This window comes from Bicyclus anynana, chromosome 19 (assembly GCF_947172395.1).
Source record: "Bicyclus anynana chromosome 19, ilBicAnyn1.1, whole genome shotgun sequence".
Lineage (NCBI taxonomy): Eukaryota > Metazoa > Arthropoda > Insecta > Lepidoptera > Nymphalidae > Bicyclus > Bicyclus anynana.
In genome coordinates, this window is record NC_069101.1 from 11129079 (window position 1) to 11153770 (window position 24692).

The 24692-nt window shown below is 34.2% G+C and overlaps 1 protein-coding gene across 1 annotated transcript in view; it reads left to right on the forward strand.

Annotated features, from left to right (window-relative positions):
* The window catches only part of LOC112045133 (synaptotagmin-15-like), a gene marked incomplete at its 5' end in the record, with an annotated part of 63689 nt that overhangs the window by 15291 nt on the left and 23706 nt on the right, over window positions 1–24692 (forward strand). Inside the window, 1 exon segment of the mRNA XM_052887396.1 lies at window positions 20072–20160. Within this exon segment, the coding sequence (XP_052743356.1) occupies window positions 20072–20160 (89 nt within the window).

Below are 24692 nucleotides of genomic sequence, written 5' to 3' on the forward strand. Positions count from 1 at the left end.
TAACAGTTTATATTAATTGTATGCCTTTAGTTAAATCATATGTACTATGTACTGTATTTAAGAAAATACTTAATAAATCAAGCCTCTACGCCGTAGAACCTCTACGAAGAAATATCGTAGTAGGCTAAGCGTTATTTAATACAACCTAATACACTTAGTTTATATTACTATATCAAGGGCGGATCTTGTAGATTTGTTGTTTATTTTAAGGATACCTAACTTTACCTCTTTACAATATTAGTACAGACACCGGTGTATATATTTTTTTTATTCATAAAAATTATAAGCTAATAAAACAATATAAATGCATTAATAGACCATCGTTCATCTATGCAGCTGCACGATCACGGATGACGACGTTCTGGGTACGAGTTCTAGCTCATAATACTGAGCATTTCTTTCATGAATATTTTTTCTTAAAAAAAATTCACCACGGTTTTCGTGGGGGGGGGGGGGGGGGAGTGTGTGACACAAGTGCACCCTCTTGCTTCTATTAAGTCAGTTCCTCATTCGCACATCAGACAGTGATTGTTAAAAAAAATATTTAACACTAGCGGACGCCCGCGACTTCGTCCGCGTGGAATTTAGTTTTTCACAAATTCCGCGGGAAACAAGGATTTTTCCGAAATAATGTGGTAATGCAGACTTTAATCTATTTTCATTCCAAATTTCAGCCAAATCGCTTCAGTAGTAGAGGCTTTAAAGAGTAACAAACATCCATACAAACTTTCGCGTTTATGATATTGGTATGAAGTAGGATTATCACCCTAAGCTTATCAACGCAGAATAGCGTGGTGGTCTAAGCTTCATATCCCTTCTCCTATGACGCAGTTCTAATCCAGTAGTGGGCTGTCAAAATAGGCTAATAATGAAGATTAATAAAACTAAATTTGTTAATTATTCGTTGTACTTACGAGTAGGTAAACATCATAGATATTCTATTATAAAACATAACTCAAATGCAAATTGTAAGCAAATAAAATCGCTATACCGTTACGAAAACGGCTAATAAATCTAACAAACTATATAAATATATAAGCACCTCTCATAACGCAGCGAATTTATTAACGTGAACATACTTATAATTTACGACCTAACAGCCTTTTTATACGTCAAGGTGTAAAAATATGTTGCACTAATCATTGTAAAGATTGCTTAATAAAAAAAAATGTTTTTCAAAAATATATTTTAATACAAAATGTAATTAAAAATTTATATTATGTATATAATTATTTACGAACTAACAGCTTTTTTATGTGTCAACGACCAACGTGTAATAAAATGCAATTGTAAAGTTTCCTTTATAAAGTAAAATGTTATTGAAAAAATACGTTTTCTCGGTCCTTTGTTTAAGCTGGACTTAATAACGGCCTTTGTGATGGTAATAAAACAATTTTAAGACTTAACGACGACGAAATTCTTTTTTTTTAATCTCTACAAGTTACTTGACTACAATCTCAGCTGATGGTAATTGATGATGCAATCTAAGATGGAAGCGGGCTAACTTGTTAGAAGGAGGATGTAAATCCACACCCCTTTCGGTTTCTACACGACATCGTACCGGAACGCTAAATAACTTGGCGGTACGTCTTTGACGGTAGGGTGGTAAATAGCCATGGCCGAAGCCTCCCACCAGCCAGACCTGGACCAATGAAGAAAACCTCAATCAGCCCAGGCGGAGATCGAACCGAGGACCTCCGTCAAGTAAACCACTGCGCCACGGAGGCCGTAGTTATAGTTTATTATATTGTGTAAACGTTCATTATTTTATGTAAATGCATTGTTTATCAATTTTACTAAAATAGGAAAGTGAAAATACAGAGGGTATTTGCGCGCATATCAAATAAATGTTTACTTTATAAATGTTGAATAAGAGTTGAAGGGTTATGAATACCTTATATACTACGAGTGAGTGGGTTCTTCGTTAGACAGCACTTATAAGGCCTGATGACCTTAAGTAGGTAGTAGAAAGTGGGTGGATGAAGAAGGCGAAGAATGTTTTTCTTCACAAAGAGCTAGCCAGCAGTGGATAAATAAAATAAATAAAATAAATAAATATACTTAAACAATACACATCACTATCTAGCCCCAAAGTAAGCATACAGAGTAGCTTGTGTTATGGGTACTGGTATAATGGATGGATACAGGATGCTGAAGGCTTCTAAGGCAGTACTAATGTTAAGCTCACTCTGCAGACGGCAGAGTGAGCAGAGTTAAATATGTTATAATTGCTGATAAAATATATTAGGCACATGATTTGACTTAACTTACCGTCTCTAAACTTCATCTTAGTCTAGAAATCAATCTTGGATACTCGTAGAGTAGATCTTCAGATGAGATTATAGCCAACCGTGATAATAGAAAAAGGCGTGATTGTAATAATATTAATGTCAGAAATAAAAATAAATTTGTTGCACACCACACTAGTTTTTATTAATCGCAAGCTTACCGAAAAATCTTATTGAAGTGTTAAAGATTATTTAAACAATAAAAAAAGCCCTCTTTTCCTGTCCATTGGACTATTGGCGTATCTAGATTCTAGACCCACTCCTAGCACAAGCTTTACGCTTTGGTTGAAGGGAAATTCAAAATAAATGTTAAAAAGTAGTTGTCAAATATTCTTTTACATAATAAAAAAAGAGTATCGAGCCTTGCTCTAAGCTGTTGTAAAGTTCCCGCTAAGTAAAGACGAAAGATAGCCTTGGATAAACATTTATCATCGTTTATTCAATAAATTAATTTGCGTCGGCCCTAATTAATCCGCAGGTTGTGCGCACCCTAATGAAAATGAATTATACAAAATATAGGTATAAATGAAGTCTTTTCTGTCTCTTTAATCTATATTCTACTAATAAACGCCAAGTTTCACCCGCACTGTTCTCGTTTCAGTGGGAATACGGTGATAAAATATACCTATCTTACTCGCAGATAACGTAACTTTTAATTGGTGATTTTTATTGATGATGAAGTGATTTTTAAAATCTGTTTAGTTTAATCATGTATAAGTTTTAAGTTAAGACACGTCACGTAGACACGTCCGTGAACACACAAGGTTTCACCTGAAAACCAGCGCCACAGCTCGCTGTGGCATCGTGCTGAGGTGGATACCTTTTTTGTCCACGACCAGATGTATTATATGTTATGTTTGTTTATTTTTATTTCATTACTTGTGTGTGGACAAATAAAGAGATTCTATTCTATTCTATTCTATTCTATTTAGAAGTTTAGACGTTAAAGTGTATTAAAGAAACAAACATTCGCATTTATAGCATTATGAAAGTTTGCATCCTTTAGAGAGAATAAGTGTACGTTGAATAAAATTAATATTTATAAATATCTCAGACCAATTATTGTATAGGACCTGCCTCGCTAGACGTTACTTTTCTGTCAAAGTATATGATCAACGATCTAATGCAATTATAAAAACTATCTCTATAGAATCGATGTTAAATAGTTGTAATCGTGTTCGTCGGTTAAAGAGCTCCGTAAAAATACTCTTTTGTGTAATTGAATTGTGTAAAAAACGGGCATAAACTTCTAGTTTAGTATAAGGTATATATCAAATTTAAGCTCGTTTTCCTCAGACAATGACAGACAATTTTTGTGACTATGAGTGCGATACAGGTCCTTCTCTAATTGGTCTGAGTAAAAATATAATATGTAGCGAAAAAAGATGTTTCTTTAATTTGGTTTGTCTTTCATTGGATTAGCCAACCCTTGGAACTATTGACGTATTTGCATGCATTTAACTATCCCGATGATCCGCGCGGGCCGGGGGGCGTGTAGCGATGAATGAAAATCCCACGACTGATGCGCCTCACTTCCCCACACGCACGATTTCACACCCGCGCAGTTTTTCCCCCCGTCACCCGCATATCACGGGATTGTCATAAATGAACTTTCCAGATTATACGCCTGAACCTATGTTATAGGTTGCATTTAACATGTGGAAATAGTATACCGATTCAAAAAACAAGGCACTAATAATTTAATAGCTATTTAAAAAAACAACTTGCTGTTTACATAAGTTTAGGTAACCACTAACAACATCTAATTAATAACGTATTTTATATTTAGGTAACTAAGTAGTTACCTAAATATAATAACAAGAACTAACCAATATATTTAGGTAGTTTGGATAACATAATATAATGGATTTTATACTGTTATTCTTTAAACTCACATACTTAGTTTATAATCCAATAAAATACCTATAAGACTTTTACATAAATGCTTTCGCAGAAAAAGGTATTCGCCGATATCTTTTATCCATTTCACGTAATCCTACCTCAGCTTCCAGAATATAGGTACTATAATATGTTGAACAAATTGTAGAAGCTAGTTCTAGACCATTTTTACAACTACCATTTTGTGGATTAGGTATACGGTTTACCTACATGCTGTTAGATTTATTTTATTTCACTGCCAGCTTTATTGCCTTTTTTTAGTTTAAAAGCAAAGTATTGTACAAAATTTCCATCGCGATAAACCGTTTTTCACGCAGAGGCGAAATAAATTTTGTCAAAAAATCGTGCAGAATATTATTAATTGTAGCAAAAATGTTCGTGTAGCTCTTCGTATTGTAAAATATTTTAAAATATATTTTAAACACAAACTTTAATTCTTAAATAGTACAGTCGGGAAAGTAGTCGGGCATACTCCGACCTTATTAGGTCGGAGTATGCCACGTGAGTTTTAGCCGTGTTTCATAATGAATTGATATGAATAATACTCATGATAGATTAAATTATTTATTATTTATTATTTGACGGCCTCCGTGGCGCAGAGGTATCCGCGGTGGATATACAAGACGGAGGTCCTGGGTACGATCCCCGGCTGGGCAGATTGAGATTTTCTTAATTTGTCCAGGTCTGGCTGGTGGGAGGCTTTGGCCGTGGCTAGTTACCACCCTACCGCCAAAGACGTACCGCCAAGCGATCTAGCGTTCCGGTACGATGCCGTGTAGAAACCGAAAGGGGTGTGGATTTTCATCCTCCTCCTAACAAGTTAGCACGCTTCCATCTTAGACTGCATCATCACTTACCATCAGGTGAGGTTGTAGTCAAGGGCTAACTTGTAAAGAATAAAAAAAAAATCCAATTTAGATTTTAGCCAAAATATTATCAAAGATATATACCGAATTTGGGTCAAATCGGACAATAGGACGAAAAGTCTAACTTAGCTATATAGATTTGTCTCACAATTACCTAATTTAGCTATTACCTAATATTGTCTCTCACAAAATACTAACAAGGCAAGTTAACCTTGTGAAATATATTGGTTTTTTCTTCTGCTATGGTCGAGATGCTATGCGGCTTTAGATCACGCGATCCTAGGTTCTAGTCCCGGATCAGGCTGTTAAATGTTCTTTTCTTTGTCCTTCTTTATCCTTCTATCTCAAAGAAATTCTCACTCAAAAATTTTAGCTCGAAGTTAAGAAATGAATGGTGTGACTTACGTGTAGCCGTGATAGTGGAGGGTGTGGGTTCGAATCCGATGCGAGGCCTCCAACTTTTCAGGTGTGTGTATTTTAAGAAATTAAATATCACGTGTCTCAAACGGTTAAGGAGTAAGTAAGTATCATGAGGATACCTGCATACCAGAGAATTTTCTTAATTCTCTGCGTGTGTGAAGTCTGCCAATCCGCATTGGGCTAGCGTAGTGGACTATTGAGCTAACCCCTCTCATTCTGAGGGGAGACTCGAGCTCAGCAGTGAGCCGAATATGGGTTGATAATGAGACTTGCTTCTAAGTAACTACACTGCACTGCCTGTGTAGTTATAATATATTTTAAAGTTTATTTATGTTAGTAACTGGCTTAATCGATGTATAATTTGCTAACTACCGCACCCCTTGACAGTCACGCCCTTGCTTATGAATCATAAATATCGACCATGGCTTTTTTACAAAGAAAAATTCTTTAGAAATTAAAACTTAATATTCTTGGAAAAACCTTCACATTTCGAAGTAGCCCTTTGTATTAAAGTACCAGAAATAATTATCACCATCAACTTTTGACGATGTAAAAACAAATAATATAAACATGTGAAAAACCTAGGTTAAACTTTATCTGAATATACAGGGTGTGCCATAATTAATGGTTAAAACGCAAATCTTAGATACAACACCTAATTATCTAAAAGTAGTTTGAATAGTTTCCAAAAAATCTTCAGGGTACTAAAATGTATTACAATATCTACCTACTTCTTTTTTTATTTTTTACAAGTTAGCCCTTGACTACCATCTAACCCAATGGTAAGTGATGATGTAATCAAAGATGGAAGCGGGCTAACTTGTTAGGAGGAGGATGAAAATCCACACCCCTTTCGGTTTCTACACGGCATCGTACCGGAACGCTAAATCGCTTGGCGGTACGTCTTTGCCGGTAGGTGATAACACGTAAGACATTAAAACTACTATACTTTTTCTCTTATTTATTTATTTACAATTATTTTTTTTAATTTTCAACAACGTTTGTAAAATCTTATTTATAAAACACACTTAAAACACTATTAAAAATTTATTATGTTATTCAAGTCTACATCTACATTATTCATGTTATATGAGTTTTCAAGTTGATATTTTAGTCTAGAAATGTTACATACTGATATGTGACCTAGAAGCTTACACACACACTGAGATGTGACCTAGAAGCTTGACTATTTTAGTATCTATCTTATCGAAGAATATCCTCACAGATACCGTATCGGACCAATATTTTTCTTCGATATACCTCATGTAAAATGTATTTCTTTTATCTTCCCGACCTTCTTTTGAAAACAATCCTTTATCTTAGTGAGTGGAGGGTAGACCAGTCGGTCTACCCTCTATACTTATATTATGAAAAATAGAAATACATTTCTCTTTTTTCAAAATATACAAAAGCGCGCGGTTTTTTCATGACACTAATAAATTGATCAAATAAGCCTATTTCCTTGTAGTATGAGATCCGGTATAAGAAAGATATACCCTCATTTGTTATTTATTACGGATCAGAAAAAAATTATACAAAATGTTCAGATTATCAGAATGCAAGTTAATTTTTATTTGATAGTGGATCAAACCCCACCTTTAGTGAAGTTTAGTTTCAGGTGATTTTATACTTGATAATTATTTTTGAATAGTTGCTTCAAGTAATGAAAGTTTAGTATTTTCTACTGCAAAGTAAGTTTTTTTCCAAAAAAACTTACTTTGCAGCATATTAAATGAACATGTTTTTAAGCTAGGCTATTAAATGAACAACTTTGCCTAGTACATTTTTTTTTTCAGTGTGACCGTTAAAAGTGTATACCAAAAATATCGCTTATCATAAAAAAATAATTAGTCCCGTTTTTTGAAAAAAACTTACTTTGCAGTAGAAAATACTAAACTTTCATTACTTGAAACAACTATTCAAAAATAATTATCAAGTATAAAATCAACTGATGGTGGATTTTTGTATTTTGTACAAAAATCAATAGAACTTAAAAACCATGAAAAACCGCCTAAAATATATTGTGTTATTTTAGTAGGTCTTGACGTCAGCTATCACTTTACAAAATAAACAATAAATCTGCAAACAAACAAATAAAACAATAAATCTTTAATCTATATAATATAAGTATAAATTGTGTAGCGTCAGGAGATTTTACAACCCTAGTACACCTAATAGTGCCCTAGTTACAGGCACAATCAAATTTAATATGAAAATAAATAAAAAAACTCGAAACAAAGAACGTTCAGGTACGATGAGCCTTATCATCAAGTGGCGATCTTTTTAAAATAGCCCTTGGGTAGGGACATTGCGTGGAAACGTTGATTTGATAAAGAAAATATGAAAATATTTTCTTGTTCGTTGTATTTCTAAAAATATATTTTTATTTCCCTTAGCTTTATGCGCACATTTGGATCGCCTGAAATTTATAATCACTCTATCTTAAGACTATTTTAAGACGATATTTTTATTTTATTATGGATTTGGATTTGCCTAGTATATAGTAATATTAAACTTGTTTGTTAAATAAAGTTACAACTTACCATCAAACTGCAGATGTAAATGAATAACCGATTCATTTTGCTGTTCTCTGCCAAGCATAGAGAAGGTAGAGTAGGTAGGTAGGTACCCAGACGCTAGAACTATACAGCCTTTCAAATTGAATACTGTTTACCAACAAATAAATTAGAAATGAAGGTAGAAAATGCATATCAATTCATAACTTTTTTATTTTAAATTAGGTTTGGTTCGTTTATAAAGTGTTCTAAGAAATATATATTAACCATATATAATTGTTCTAGGCTTATTAATCAAATTTATTTTCATTAATTTAAGAACAAGTTAATTATAATTATTATTAGGTTTGAAATGACTAATGATTTAAACCTCATTTTTTATTTGTTTGTTGGTTGGTAAACAGTACTCATCGAGAGAGGCTGTAGTATAGAACATGTTTTTTTTACAATCGAACATTTCCCGGTCACAATTACTAACGTTCGATAGTAATAACCCCATTAGACCCCAGCGTAATATGTGCAAATTCCCTCGCCTATAAGAAAAGATCCTTGTTGTTCTAATCTTACGTTATTTAAAATTGATAAACAAATTGGTATTTATATTTAGGTGCTTTAAATTCGTGATTCATAATATAATCTATAAAGTTAGAAATTATCTTTTGATCGACTGTTGTAAAATCCTATTATAAACTGCCTCTAGGCTTAGTCGCGCCCAAAAGTATAACCATACGTTCTCAACCTTATTTTTTCTATTGCCATATGTGTGAATATTTTTTTCCCTTAATTTTTTAAATCCGAATAAAAACCACATTTTGCCTTCAATCGAATTTAACGCATATTTGGTATGTAGTACTACAGTATGTATTTGTTTTAAAAATATAAGAAATTGTGACTATATTTTTTAATGCCCACATTTATCAATAGCCCACATCTCGTACCTATGTGTTCCAAACAAAAGTCTCAAAGGCCCAAAAGGGGGATTATTGCTCATGTTGAGAACCTATGAGTTGTCCCAATTAGGAGAAAAGTGCCCATTGAATATTTATAAGCTTTACGGTGCGGTGCGAATACTAAATTAAATCAACAAAAGTTTTCTTCGAAGTTGTATAGAATAAATAGCTCTACCATTGACAAAATACGAGCAAGTTTCGTGTAAACTTCATATTGTTCACCCAAGTTACAGTCACCCAAGTGCTTCTGGAAACAACTGTTTTGTTTTCGTTTAGAAACAATACACATATAATAAAGGTATTTGAATATATGATGACCGTTACTGGGAAACGCTAGAATCAATACATGTTGCTTATTACATGTTCATTTTGCAACATAGATAAATAAAATTTATATTTATTAAAATATGATTGTAATATAGTGCACTAGCAGACGCCCGCGACTTCGTCCGCGTGAAATTTAGTTTTTCACTAATCCCTCGGGAACTTTTCCATGGACCATGGACTTTTCCGGGATAAAAAGTTTTTTCAAATTTCAACTAAATCGGTTTAGTAGTTTCGGCGTTTAAGAGTAACAAACATCCATACAAACTTTCGCGTTTATAATATTAGTAGGATGAACAATTAAAAGAGTAACTCTAAAAATGAAGGACTTTCCATACAAACTCTTAACCCTTTCTATTTTTATTTTAGGGTCAAAAAATATCCTATGTTTTGCCCCAAGGAGTTTGTTGTATACTAGTGTTGTCTTCGGCGTCATTCTGAATTTTAAAGTTTTGATGGGAAGTTGATGGTCAGGATTAGATGCATTCGTTATTTTACGTGTAATACTATTTTAAAACCAATGACGGAGTTGACGGACATCTAATAATAATAGTTTTTACTCGCCAAAGTATTTTTTTCACTAAACAGCTTTATGTTTGCAAGCCAGTTCGAAATTTAAATTAAACCTTTAAGTTACATAATTGGTCGCCATGTTGTGGAGTGGAAGATCGTCTTATTTTTAATTTACATGACAACTATGATTTTACATAGTAATTTATTTGGCTGCAAAACAAACTTATTCACTGTGTTTAACACAATTTTAACACCTGTTTATTGAATGAAAAGGCATTCAATAAACAGATGGACGAAGGCATTTTCTAACTCGGTTATTATTAGATTATTAAGGATATCGAAATGTTTTTAGAAATATTAAACTACAATGCGCAAAAAACTTATCAAAAATATGTTTTTATTAGAACTGTTTAGGTATAAGAAAGAATGTTTTTCCCCATTCAAATGAAAATCTTCATGAAATATTTCTTTGATCTTAAGAATACAGTAAGTTACTCTTAGGACTTCTCGGCTAACGGCATGGATAGGGCCTGTAGGTACTAGAAAAAGGACCTAGAAGTAGTTGGGCAGACGACATTGAAAGGACGGCTGGAAAACAGTGGAAGAAAAAAGCCACAGATAGAGACTACTGGTAATTTCTGGAGGAGGCTTTCACCCTCAAATAGAGGGGCTTCGCACTAATTTTGTTATACTACCTATAAAATACATGTACTTAGTACATTGTTTTTAAATTTTAGAGACATACATGCCTTGCTCTTACATCAGAAATTAAAGAATTACCGTGTAATCTGGGACGGACGTACCATAAAAATATAATATAGTATTTATAAACTTGTTACATAAATTAAAAGTATAAAAATAACCTCTGAATGATATTTTCAGCTACATTCAGGTGTGTGTGTGTATAATGAAGGCTCACACACACAGTTACCCCCAGTAACCGCACCGTGAGATTATCTGCTCCCAGTTAGCTCCGTTCCGTTGCCGATTGCTTTCGATTCGGATCGCGTGTGATCTGGGTTCCGATTCACTGATTTTATCTACGTTTGATAGGTTTAGGATTTGTGAGCATGTACTGTATAACATTTTGGTAACATTTCGCATTATGTACATAGGTACTGCGGTCAAGTAAATAATAATATCAAAGTAAAAAATAGAGCCTCAATAACTCAACGGTAAGAGCGGTCGGACTCATCACCGAAGGGTGGTTGTTCGATCCCCGCCCCGTTGGTCTATTGTCGTACCCACTCCTAATACAGTCTTTCCCGACTAGTTGAAGGATAATGGGAATATTGGTCGTATTTAAAAGATATGGCAAATATTCGTTATAAAAAAAATTGAAATTCACTTATTTTAAAAAGGCTACAAAAAATAATTCCGAACTATTTATTCGTGGCTAGTTGCCTCGACTGCTGGACGAAGTTATAGTTATTAGATAAGTTAGTTTATATTTTCTATATTCTTTCTCAGTAGCTTTTCAAGCGCTTTTGAAACGTCAACTTTGACTATTGGTAAAGACTCTACCATTAGTTCGAAAGGCAGGTTCTTCTGAGAAGATCCGACAGGAAACTCAACATTTGCTCTTTTAAAATCATACTGTTAGAGCGAGGGCACACTAGCGGTGCGTTGCCGCAACGTTGTTATGTCGCAGCGGCGCGTAGCAGCGTTGGACAGTCTGTAAATCCTTGTGAAGTTGTGACACTGAGCGGTGCCGCTCTGACGTCGCAATGCATTTACCCCTCCCCGCCTCGTATCTATTGTTGCAAGTCCGGTGCGGCGCCTAAGCGCGTCGTGTGACATGCCACAGATATCTCTATGTAAGACGACGCAGTGACACCGCACCGGCGCCGCACTGACGCCGCAACGCATCGTGTGCCCCCGCTCTTATGTCACACGACAGAATATCTGCCTCATTGGGCCAGTGGTTAGCCTATGTAGTTTCAAATTACGAAATCCCTGGATTCCAGCTTTTCTTTTTCTTCTAAAAATTTCACAGTAAACATTCTCAGCTCGGAGTGGAAAAGTTGTTGTAAAACCCTCGTTCCTCGAATAGTGATCGGAAAATTTTAATATTATTATCCCAAGCCATTAATTTTGAACCTCAATTTAACTTTTAAACTAAACATTATTTAATTAACATAATTTTACAAAGGGTCGAAAACGTTTACAATTTATAAATCCTTCCTAACGACATTTTGTTAATGAAAATAAATGTTCATGGTTATTTATAATACCTACAAAGCCTTTAGCTTAGTTAGGTGCCATAGAAGGTAAATGTAGGCGGTCCGACAACTTCCCGAGATAAACTAATTTAATTTAACAAGATATATTGCGTCACAGGAAATCCTAATTTAATCTTGTTAGTAACTGAACTAAGGTGACGCTATACATTTATAACCCAAAGTATTAAAGTGCTTTACCATTTCAACAACACAGTCAAAACGTTTTCTACAAACTTTAATAATAATCTTGACGCGAAAGATTTTGTTCTTAGGGAGCCTACACACTTGTTGTTAACTGGAGAAAAAGAAAAAAAAAATCTGCGGTAGTCAATATACATAAAAATAACATATTTATATAAGCCAATCAGAGAGTTTCCTCCTTTTTGAAAGTCGAATATCAAGCATATTTAATGCTTTCTAAAATATTGCTAGGTTTGAATATAAAACATTTTGTTTTCATTAAACACATTCCATTAAGAAAATATTATGATATCACATTATATGGTTCGAGACATTTATTATTTTAAAAAGAAATAACATTTCACTTATTTACAATTAAAAAATCTGAAATTTAGAGTAAAAATTTATATATTTGTGAGCGCGCATGCGGGTAGTCTTGTGGCATAATAACAAAATCGTATACTGTGCGGCGATTACTATATGTAATAATAAAGCTACATACATACATACATGTACTTTGGCTTTTTTTCTTATATTTTACGGCTGCTTGTTAAATTTTTTCGCACTTTCGTAAGTAATATTCTTCTTTCCGCAGTCTGTTTTTGGTGGACGTAAGATTACATCATTAGCACTTCGACTACACATTATAGTCTGAATATGTACATAATTAAAAAGTTTTCTAAAGCACCAGGAAATCATCTTTAATCTCCATTTTATGTACCACGATTTATTTAACCTGGAATGTAAACAAATACATGAGTTGGGTGAGTGATTCCAGCAACGCAATACAGAACCGATTTGCATATTATTTTAGCTGTTTCCCCGCTGTAGTGAGTTAAAATTGTATTGAAACAGCTGCAAATGTAAATGCATATCTACCTCACGTCATCACGTGCCATTGAATCCCTCGCGTATCTCAGGATTATATAGTGCACATGAAGATCGCTTCCATATTCCGCTTGCTCAGTATTTTACACACACTTGCAGTGAGCAACAACTTTCCAGCTTTGCATAACAAATCTCTGCCTTCTCTACGAACATAACACACTAAGACTGAAAGTAATCCTGTACTCCTGTACAACTAATATGTCAAGTGTGAATGCTCCTTTACATTAGGGAACTCAAGTTAACTTATTATAATAACGATACAAATACCACGTTGAATGGTAGTAAGAATACTGGCTGCATTTCCGCGTTGGACAGCCAGGCTGATCCTTTGAGAAAAATGTGGAGTATGTCACCAGTCAAGGCGACTAGCCACGGATTTTGACGTGACAACGTCTTTTAATTCGATGAAGCCAGATGCAAACTCGAAAAAAGATGACGTCTTGCGTCGTTCCCTCGCTCTACGGTTGCCAACTTTTTTTTACAAGAAATGAAATATATTCTGGTCTATGAAGATTATTAAACAGTATTTTAGAAAAACGAACAGTATTTTATTTATTGTTTTAAATTCGTTAATTGAAATTTTCTTTTCAAAACTCCCATTCCATCAGTATTTTCTGTCGTTGTCACTTTCAACTATAGTCAGTAAACCGTCTTTACAGACAACCGATATTTTTTTTGGTACTGCGACTCCATGATCCAAGGATTCCCACGGCAAAAGGAACAAATATGTAACTCTCGGTCACAGAGGCAATTTTAGTTAAAATGTTAAACTTTTATTTTAGATGACGAGTAAAGCCGACAACATTTTCAAACGAGTCCCAATTGGGCGCCATAACTTTTATAGCTTGTTCAAATGGATCTAATTTTGTTTCGGCCGCCGCTTGATCGCGTCTCCGAGTTGTTTAAAAGATTCAAAAGTTACATTATTGAAAAAGTTAAGTTAATGTGTGTTTGGATATTTTTTTTTATAACAACTGGAATTGATTATATAAACATCAAATAGTAGGTAGTTATTAAAACACAAATATATAAACTTAACTATTAAAATATGAAATAAATTAACTAAATCTATAAAATTAAAATAAATTAAAACTAAAACTTAAAATTAATAATTATTAAAATTTGCCGCCCTTGATAGGCTTTCCATCAAACAGGCAGCATTTCTACGTTGAATTACGATAGAAATTTCAGCCAAATCACTTCATAATTTAGCTGCAGCGTAAAGGAGGAACAAACATACACACTTACACACAAACTTTCGCATTTATTATTAGTGTGATATATAGAACAAATATCAATAAGACAATTATTGTTGCCAATGCATATGGTAATATTTTGCATATGCAAGTATTTTTATCTCTATATACTTAGGTTAAATCTGCAGAGAGGTCAATTCTGTACATGAAATATATTTCCAAAATAACTATCAGGGGGTGATTAGTGATCAATACTGATGCCAAAAATGTAATCAGTAAAATTTTCGTCTGTCTGCCTATATGTTCGTTATAGAAACAAAAAATACTCGACGGATTTTAACGAAACTTGGTACAATTATTCTTCATACTCCTGGGCAGGTTATAGTATACTTTTCATCACGCTAAGATCAATAGGAGCAGAGCAGTGAAGGGAAATGTTGGGAAAACGAGAGAAGTTACTTCATTTTTACAGCGATACTACTGGCTGGATTCAATCAATCAATCAAAGCCTTTATTACTTCTTAACAATAAATTACATAGTTATTTTAAGTTTAATTTATCCTGTACTATTTGTGTTAGTGTATTAGTTTATTAATATTTAACGAAATTGCGTGTAGATTTTTTTTACAATTGTTTGTTCTGAAATAAGTGTTAGAAGGTTATAATTGTTACGTATGTTAGTATATTACTTAATATTTATGTTGAGAATCCCTCAATGGGTATAGGCCTCCTCCAGCTGATACATTTTTTTATTGTTTTGTATGTAGAAAAATAATTCGTTAATTATGTAGGTTTGCCATCCATAATACGTAAGTAATATTATAAGTTGATTCGTTTAATTGGACTTTATTGTAAGGACAAAATAGAGTAATATTAAATATGTATCAAATGAAAGACGGCGTGCACGAATTTTTACCCAAATAAAGAAAATTATGTTTTATGTAAAATAATAAAATAAAATAGATAAATAAGTAATAACTGGCTGGATTAAAGAGGTCTAAAGGCGGACGAAGTCGCGAGCGTCCGCTAGTTTAAGATAAAAACACACAGAAATACCACTGAACCAAAAGCATTTCATGATAAAGTAATAAATGTTAGTTATTGCAACAGCAAAATGAAGTTGGTTAATTTTAACGGTAGAATTTAATATCCCAGAGGGTAATCTACTAACGTCGAGGCTTTTATGCTACAGAATAGCTGTCTCTCCTATTCATAGCTTGAGCAATTTAACATTCACCGACCTAAGCCTGCTCGGGCGAACTCTTTGATGGTTTTGAGCGAATATTTCTACAACGACATTATGATTGAGTAGTTTTTTATCTAAATAAGAGATAATAATAAACAAACTTATATAAATTAACGCTATTCTATAAATTAAACGATAGATATAGATAGATAGATAGACAAAGTTTTTGAAGGGTTATTAAAAAATTAAATAACCCTTATTAAACGAACGTGTTTTTTAAGCTAGATGTACGACTTTGCGTAGTACATTGTTTTTTTCACTGTAGCCGCTAAAAGTACATACCTACAATAAAATCGTTTAACGTAAAAAATGCAATTAGTTCTGTTTTTTGGATAAAAAATACTCTGTAGTGAAAAAAAGTAAATTTTCATTAGTTGAAATAACTATTAAACAATAATTATCAATTATAAAATCAACGCTTAAGTAATTTTTCAGCATAATATGGTATGACTAAATTGCACTAAAAAAAATCAATATAAGTTAAAAACCGTAAAATTTCGGCTAACATAATTATATTGCGTTATTTTAGTAGGTCTTGATGTCAGCTATCACCCCCAAACTCAGACCAATTATAGAAGGACCTGTATCGCACTCACGAACAAAATTGTCTGTCATTTTCTGAGGAAAACGAGCTTAGATTTGGTATATATCTTATACTATGAGCCCCCAAAGTATGTCGTAGTATTTACGGAATAAATATCTTAGATATCATAGGTGTACAATAAGTTCGCAACAAAATAAATTTGTCAATACGTAAGTTTGTCAAAGTTTCCACAGACAAAGTCGCGGGTGTCTGCTAGTAAATGAATATACAAAGGTTTCAAATTAACATTTATAAAAATGTCAGACATTATGAAACAAATCAACATAAAAATTTGCGTAACTACATTAAAAATATTTTCATGGAAAAAGTCTGTGAAATTCTCTCCAAAAATAGCTTTATGAAATTAGTTAAACTAATTTTCTCGGCAAAGTTAATTAATTATCTTTTTAATCGTTAAAGTAAATTAACAATATTAGGTAAAACATTCAACTTTTAATCAAGTGAATTAAAAGGTGTTTTCTCATACATTAAGTAAAAGCCTACGAACATAATTTTATTTAATAGATCAATGTAGTTATTACAAAGGTCCTTATCTGTACGATAAAGTTGTTTTTAAGTACCTCAATAGCTCAATAATGTTGGTTGAGTTCATCACCGAGGAGCGTTGGTTCGATCCCCGCCCCGCATAACTATTGTCGTACCCACTCCTAATACATTATTTCCCGGTTAGTTGGACAGGAGTAGGAATATTAAGCAATCTTTTCCAAGCAAGCAAGCCAGCGTTTGCTTTTTTTTATACACGCGTTTGTCTATAATCTCACAAGATGTTAAAAAAACATTTACTTAGTCGAGGGTACTACAACATTGATGAGTTTCTTAATGATAAAGATGCTTGGAGGCCGTTGGATCAGCTTCCACCTTCACACAGGAAGTAAAACTATAAGAAATTGTAATCTTGTCATCAATTGTAATTATAATATTATTGTATGAATTTTTTAAGCAATGTGTTAAAAAACATTTACTTAGTCGAGGGTACTACAACATTGATGAGTTCCTTAATGATAAAAATGCTTGGAGGCCGTTGGATCAGCTTCCACCTTCACACAGGAAGTAAAACTATAAGAAATGTAAACAGTATTTGTTATTCATTGTAAATTATAATACTGTATGACTTTTTCAAAAGAGCAACTGTTGAGTTTTGTTGCCGGTATCTTCTCAGCAGAACCTGCCTTCCGAACCGGTGGTAGAATCTTTACAAATAGTCAACTGACGTGTCAAAAGTGCTTGTAAACTGAGCCTACTTGAAATAAATGATTTTTGATTTTGATTTTGATTTTGATGGTAAGTGATGATGGTCCAAGATGTATCGTGCTTTCATTTATAACCAGCTAGCAAAAGCCCGCGATTTCAACGAAACTCTGTTTTCTACCACAGTTCTTACATGAAAAAATCATTTCATTTCATGGAAATCTCATTAGAATTCGTTGTGAATTTCGTGAAAATATAATTTCACTTCATAGTGATTAATCACGTAATTTTGATAGTTAAACTAACGACAAAGTAAATAAACGTAGTTTGAAAAATCTTTGAAGAATTTCTCAAACAACGTCACACTTTTTGTTAACTTTTCTTATGTTTTATGATTTTTAGCGTCTTGTCTTCCAAGACGCGAAAAATAACGGACAAGTCTCGGCAGAAAGAAAATTAATTGCCTCGTTTATTTTATAAAGACTCGGCTGGCGTTACATCTTTTTAAATGGCATACAATAAGGCCTCATTCAGACTAGAGTTTTTTTAACGGACGTTAAAAAAGCGTTCAAATGTAAGGCGGCCAACCGTCCCGTATTCTGCGGGACCGTCCCGTAATGGTAGATGTAATCCCGCTTTGAAATATTTAGTAAAATAGTCCCGTGAAACGTAGGATGTGTCCCGCATGTCCCGCATTTTGTACCACACGACACACACATACACAACACCCACACGCGCGCACGAACGATAGCGCTGCATCTATATGCGACTATAAACTATGAACCTCATCTATCCACAAAAAGTCACGCATTCAATTTACAGAAAGTTGGCCGCGTTATTTAAATGTAGTATGAATTTAAATTTCCAACGCCCAAAATTGAAAACGCAACACTGTCATGCTGTCATGTCATAAACGTCATGTTTTAAAAACGCTGTTTTTAAACATGACGTTTTTGAACGTTTGAACGTTTTTTTTAACGTTCGTTAAAAAACTCGTGTGAATGAGGGCTAATACCACATATTTTTAAGTGATATGCAATTAATTGCGATTTAAAATTTTATTCTTACACTAAAAAAACGCTTAAACATTTTTTTTCGTTTTGTTTGATCTAACATATATAAAGGTGAGAAAGGTATATAAAAAAGACAAGTAGGAAAATCCCAGAGAAAAACCAAAAACGTCTAAAAAAGGTCTAATATAATTTGCACAAAAAAATAATTATTGATATTTAGTCGACGCCTCCCGTGACTGGCTGGTCTATATTTAGGTCAAAATTGCCATACAACGTGACAATACTGCCAGCCTTCTAAACACCTTACCAATGAACATCTATTTGGACGAATTTTACGATACCTAAGTCTCTATGTATATTTTTTTATTATATTTAATTTTTTTTTTAATTTTAAGTAGTTAATAGTTTATAGCTTACGATTATAAAACGTTTCTGAAAAATAAATCATGTTATAACTTAATGCTATCAATTGAAATAAAGTTCACCAGATCAGATATTCAACAATAAATAGGAATCGAAAAAGAAAAGAACTTGTTTAAAATTGCGGTCATCACTCTCAGGAAATTGACCTAAATAGAAAGTTTCCGGGCACGTTCGGCACAAAGTTCAAAGATTATCCTTAAAAACGAAAATACGGGGCTGTCTTCGAAGTGGATGGTCGAATAATTAAGATTAATGATTGGAATTAACTGCCAAGGAAAGTTTTGCACGATAATCTGTTTGAAAATAAAATCTTCTATATTTTACTCATAGTCTATCTCAATATAGACCAGCCCTCCCTCCTTATAGGGCCAGCAATCCCTCCTTATAAAGCCAGACCTCCCTCCTTAAAGGATCAGACCTCCCTCCTTACAGGTCCAGGCCTCCCTCCTTATAGGACCAGACCTCCCTCCTTACAGGGCTAGGCCTCCCTTCTTATTGGGGAGAGGATATAGAGCTTAGATCCATAACGATACTCCAACTCTGGGTGGCAATCTTAGGGTGAAAATCTAAGATAAACTTGAAAAGTCTTTATTCAATTTAAAAAAAATATATTGAAGAGTATTTTCCAAGAGCTTACTATGCATAATAACATTAGCGTTAAGCAAATTACTAGACGCAAGTTTTCCTACCATCCCGGTAAAGTAATTACAACTTCCAATAAATATTGCAAGGTTAGTTAACACAGACAGCGCAAAGCTTGACTAACCATGGCTATCCAACAATATGGAAATGCAGCCAGTATTCTTGCCAATAGTGGCAAGAATACTGGCTGCACATATCCACATAATTTGTATAACTCTACTCAAAGGCACAATTATCCGCCCTCTTTAATATGACGCGAGTATACTAAAGTGGGCAGATAATTGTGCCTCTAATTATATTATTTAGTGTACGTTAGCTATTCGTAAAGTGTTTTTCAGATAGCATAGGTACGGTCCCCGAACGTTTCACTGTTGAAAGTTAGTCGCGTTTACGATAATAGTATTATGAACGTCATACAAGCGACTATATCTGTATCTGAAAAAAACTTGAGAATTTCTTTTTATACAAGCAGATGCCCCACAATTTCAACCTTTAGTTCCGTTTTGAAAAGGATATTTGACATATCTTTTTAAATATGACTTAATATTCCCAGTCTTCTCCAATTAGTCAGAAAAGACAGTGTTAGGAGTGGGTACAGTCGGTCTAGAGTTTGTCCCCTAAAATATCACAAACTTTACCTCTTCATAATATTAGTATAGATTTATCGAAACTAAACTAATTCTTCTTTTACAGCAAACACAACGGACCTTGGCGTTTTGGACCCTTCGCTGTACAAAGCCGATTGTTTAGTAGAAGACCAGCTGTGGCCAGAGGGGCATGTTGTAAGTCTGAAATATCTTTACAACATAATTTGTTATTCCAAGATAATGTCTGAGAGAAATGACAAGAGGTTTGTTCGTCAAGTTTAATAAGCTTTAAGGTGAACAAGCGATAGGCTTAATTTTATACAAGTGACTAATTACGTTTCTTAGTGTAAAATGTGATGCGAAAAATCAGTAAAATGCGAAACTCCAAATATCACATGCTCCAGCTTATTATCCAGGGAAAGATAAAGGGGAAACGAAGGCCTGGTCGTAGACGTACATCTTGGCTCAAGAACTTACGCCAATGGTTTAATATGAGTACCAGATCACTCTTTCGGGCAGCAGTGAACAAAGTTAAATTAGCCTTAATGATTGCTGACCTCCGATAGGCGATGGCACTATAAGAAGAAGAGTGTAAAATGTAATACCATTTGTCAATCTGTATATTGAATGACAGCATATGTAATTAATTAATTACGGACATAATATTGTTGGTGCCGAGCCGTGATAGCCTAGTGGATATGACCTCTGCCTCCGATTCCGGTTTGGGTTCGAATCCGTTCCGGGGCATGCACCTCCAACTTTTCAGTTGTGTGCATTTTAAGAAATTAAATGTCACCGAATATTTCCCGGTTTGTCTGAGCATTTGAGCATTAACTGGAGAAGAGAATTAGAGTGTTAACTAGTTTAAAAGGATATCCTTAACCCTACTCCATCCTCATCATCATCAGTAATCCATCGGTTACAAGTCCGGGACTTCGCTCTAGGTTATTTTGTAACACTCGAGGATTTATTGCGAACATTGTTAGTGGAAATTGTTAGACTATAATAATAGGCTTTCATCAAAAATTCATTAATAGGTTTTGCTCTTTAAATCCTCTTCTGATATCTATTGTCTCCAACATTATAAATCCGAAATTAAGTACCAAGCTTACAAAGTTTCGACCATTTTATGAGGTTAATTTGTAATAATAATAGTTTCAAACACTTTCAGAAGTTCTAAACTAACAAATCGAGTATGTGTTCTCGCCCGAACTAACACTCGTTCCAATGGACCGAAACAATTTCAATAAAACTCCGTTTTCCATTTAGCGCCTCTCCTTGTATAAACCACCCTCGTCAATTTAGTCTTCACTTACACGCGAAATCACTAAATGTAAATCAAACATTGACGGAATTTTCGACTGTAACTATGTTCAAAGGACCTCTTGCTAATGGATTTGCACAAACTTCTGGCGAATGGCGAAGTGTTACTGTACCTATCTACAATCTAGTTTTCCTAAGTGAAACTTAGCTATAGTTGTAGTATACTTACGAGTATACATTTTTTATTTTATTTATTTATTTATTTATACTTTATTGCACAAAACAAAAACAATAACAAAGAAAACAAAAGAAAACATAGTAGACAAGTATGTGCAAAGGCGGTCTTATTGCTTATAGCAATATCTACCAGACAACCTTTGGATAAAGGAATTAATGTAATTAAATGCGGGAAAGTGCAACAAAAAAAAAAGAAAAATTATATAATTATAAAAATAGTACATTTATATATACTACATGTATAAATATCAAAATATACATAATAAATAATAAAATAAATATATATATAAAAACATAAATATACATTGTGTTAGCATCGACAAGTTAGCGCTTTATATACGATCTCACCTTAATGCTAAGTTACGATGCAGTCTATGACGGTATAAATTATTTGTATTTTTATAGAAGGTATGAATTGACAAATAAGATGGACCAAGCATTCCAAGGACCAAGGTTGGCTGGTGGAAAATTATCACCTGTAAACTTAGTAGTTGAGAGACGTAATATGACCTTTGCCTTCGATTCGGAGGGCGTAGGTTCGAATCCGGCATGCACCTCCAACTTTTCAGTTATGTGCATTTTAGGAAATTAAATATCACGTGTCTTAAACGGTGAACGAAAAACATCGTAAGGAAACCTGCATACCTGAGACTTTACTTAATTCTCTACGTGTGTGAAGTCTGCCAATCTGCATTGGGCCAGCGTGGTGGACTAAGGCCTAAGGCCCTCTCATTCTGAGAGAAGACACGTACTCAACAGTGAACCAGTGGGTGAACTTATAGTGAGTATAGTAGGTAGTTAACAAAATCAAACTTAGTAGTAGTAATAAATACTTCGCAGGGTATGAAGGATCATTCAAAAAGTCCTACCCTGTGCCGTTATCTGAGAAATAGGTGTGAAGCCTCACGTACCTAACTCTAATCACTCCAGCAGCCACACCTTTCAGACTAGAACACAATAATATCACTGGGCGACAGAAATAAGCATGATGGGAGAACCTTCCCCGGATAAGCTACTCGTATGTTGCAAAGAGCTCTTTTACTAATAAATTACTATTACATAATACTACATGATACTCTTTTACTAATAACTTTATAAAATTTACCGCAATACAGTAAAACCCCTGGATTGTACGCGGTATCGAATTGGAACGTTAAATCCCTTGCGGCACAAATCGAGAACTCAAACGAAATTAAAACTTTGTAACACTGTCCCAATTTTGCTTGTCTGTTGGTTATTTACCGGATATACTTTGGAGAGAATGAACAGGAACTTCAAAATCTGGTTCCTGTTTTCCCTTTCTACAACAGCAAGACTTTGCGTATGGTAGCATCATTGCTCGGTAAATATCCAGGCAAATCTGGCTAAATGTTTAGCATTTACGTTTCTAATTCGCGCAGCAAAAGTGTGAAATACCCTTCCAGCGTCCTGGATCCACCACCTAAAATCTAAACACCTTCAAATCAAGGGTGAAAAGGCATCTTCTAGGTAAGCGCGCCCCAATTTAGACTGCACGACTGCTTTCAGATATTGTCAAGTACATCTTATATAGGTACATACAAAAACCTTCGTCTGTGACGATAGATACTTATAAATATATAGCAAAAGTGAGGAATACCCTCCCAGCGTCTGTGTCTACCCACCTAAAATCTAAACACCTATAAATCAAGAGAGAATAGGCATTTTCTAGGCAAGCGCGCTTCAACTTAGACTACGCAATTGTTTTCCATTAGGTGTTGTTGTAGTCAAGTATATCTTTCATACATTACAAAAACCTTCTTTTGTTACTAACAAATAAAAAGCAAAAGTATGGAATACCCTTTCAGCGTCTGTGTCTACCCATCTACAATCTAAACACCTTCAAAACAAGGGTGAATAGGCATTTTCTAGGTAAGCGGGCTCCAAATTGGACCACACAACGGTTTTCCATCAGATGTTGTCAAGAACATCTTATACTTACAAAAACCTTCGTCTGTGACGGTAGCTACTGACAAAAAATAAATTATTATAAAAAGCAAAATCGTGGAATACCCTTCTAGCGTCTGTGTCTACCACCTACAATCTAAACACCTTTCAAATCAAGGGTGAATAGGCATTTTCTAGGCAAGCGTGCTCCAACTTAGACTACGCAATTGCTTTTCATTAGATGTTGTTATAATCAAGTACATCTTTCATACATACAAAAACCTTCTTTTGTTACTAACAAATAAAAAGCAAAAGTATGGAATACCCTTTCAGCGTCTGTGTCTACCCATCTACAATCTAAACACCTTCAAAACAAGGGTGAATAGGCATTTTCTAGGTAAGCGGGCTCCAAATTAGACCACACAACAGTTTTCCATCTGATGTTGTCAAGAACATTTTATACTTACAAAAACCTTCGTCTGTGACGGTAGTTACAAACAATTAAAAAAATAAATAGCAAAAGTATGGAATACCCTTCCAGTGTCTGTGTCCACCACCTACTATCTAAACACTTTCAGATCAAGAGATAATGGGCATTTTCTAGGCAAGCGTGCTCCAACTTAGATCGCACATTTCTTTTCCATTAGGTGTTGTTATAATCAAGTACACCTTTCATACATACAAAAACCTTTGTAGTTGTTGTTCCTGACAGTAGTTACAAATAAACTAATCTAACTAATTTACCAAAGCCAATGTAACTGCAGATCAGATCTCAGCCAATTTTTATTATAATACCAGGCCTTCTTTGCTATTACCAAAGCAAAGCTTCAGAGAGGTCGACATAAATAGACATAAAGCATCTCTTTCAAGTAACACTCAGTAGCAGTCCGGAGTTAAGTTGGAATCTTGTTTGAGAGTACCCCGGGGGAAATACACCTTGCTTATATCTGCCGTCAAGCGACTTTGCTGTGTTTTAGTTTCAAGGGTTTTCAACCCTTGTCTGACGTTGAACTTTTTAATGGATTTTAGGTAGTGTTCAACATACCAAAGTTAAATGAAAACTAATTGTGTGAGAGAAGTTTTACGTAAATATCTACAAAAATTAGAACTTCCTGAGTTTGGAAATACAGTAGTACAGAAAGTAAATTAATAATAAAAACCTCAGTTTAGAGTTGGAAAGTTTGTGGTGTTACAGCCCCTGAGAGTGCAAGTTAAGCCATCGGTCCCAGGTTTTATTTCAGTTCGTTATAAGAGTCAAACATTATTATCCTAACCGAGTCATCCTTCTTAAACATTGGAAGGGCGTGGTGACTTGGTGAGTC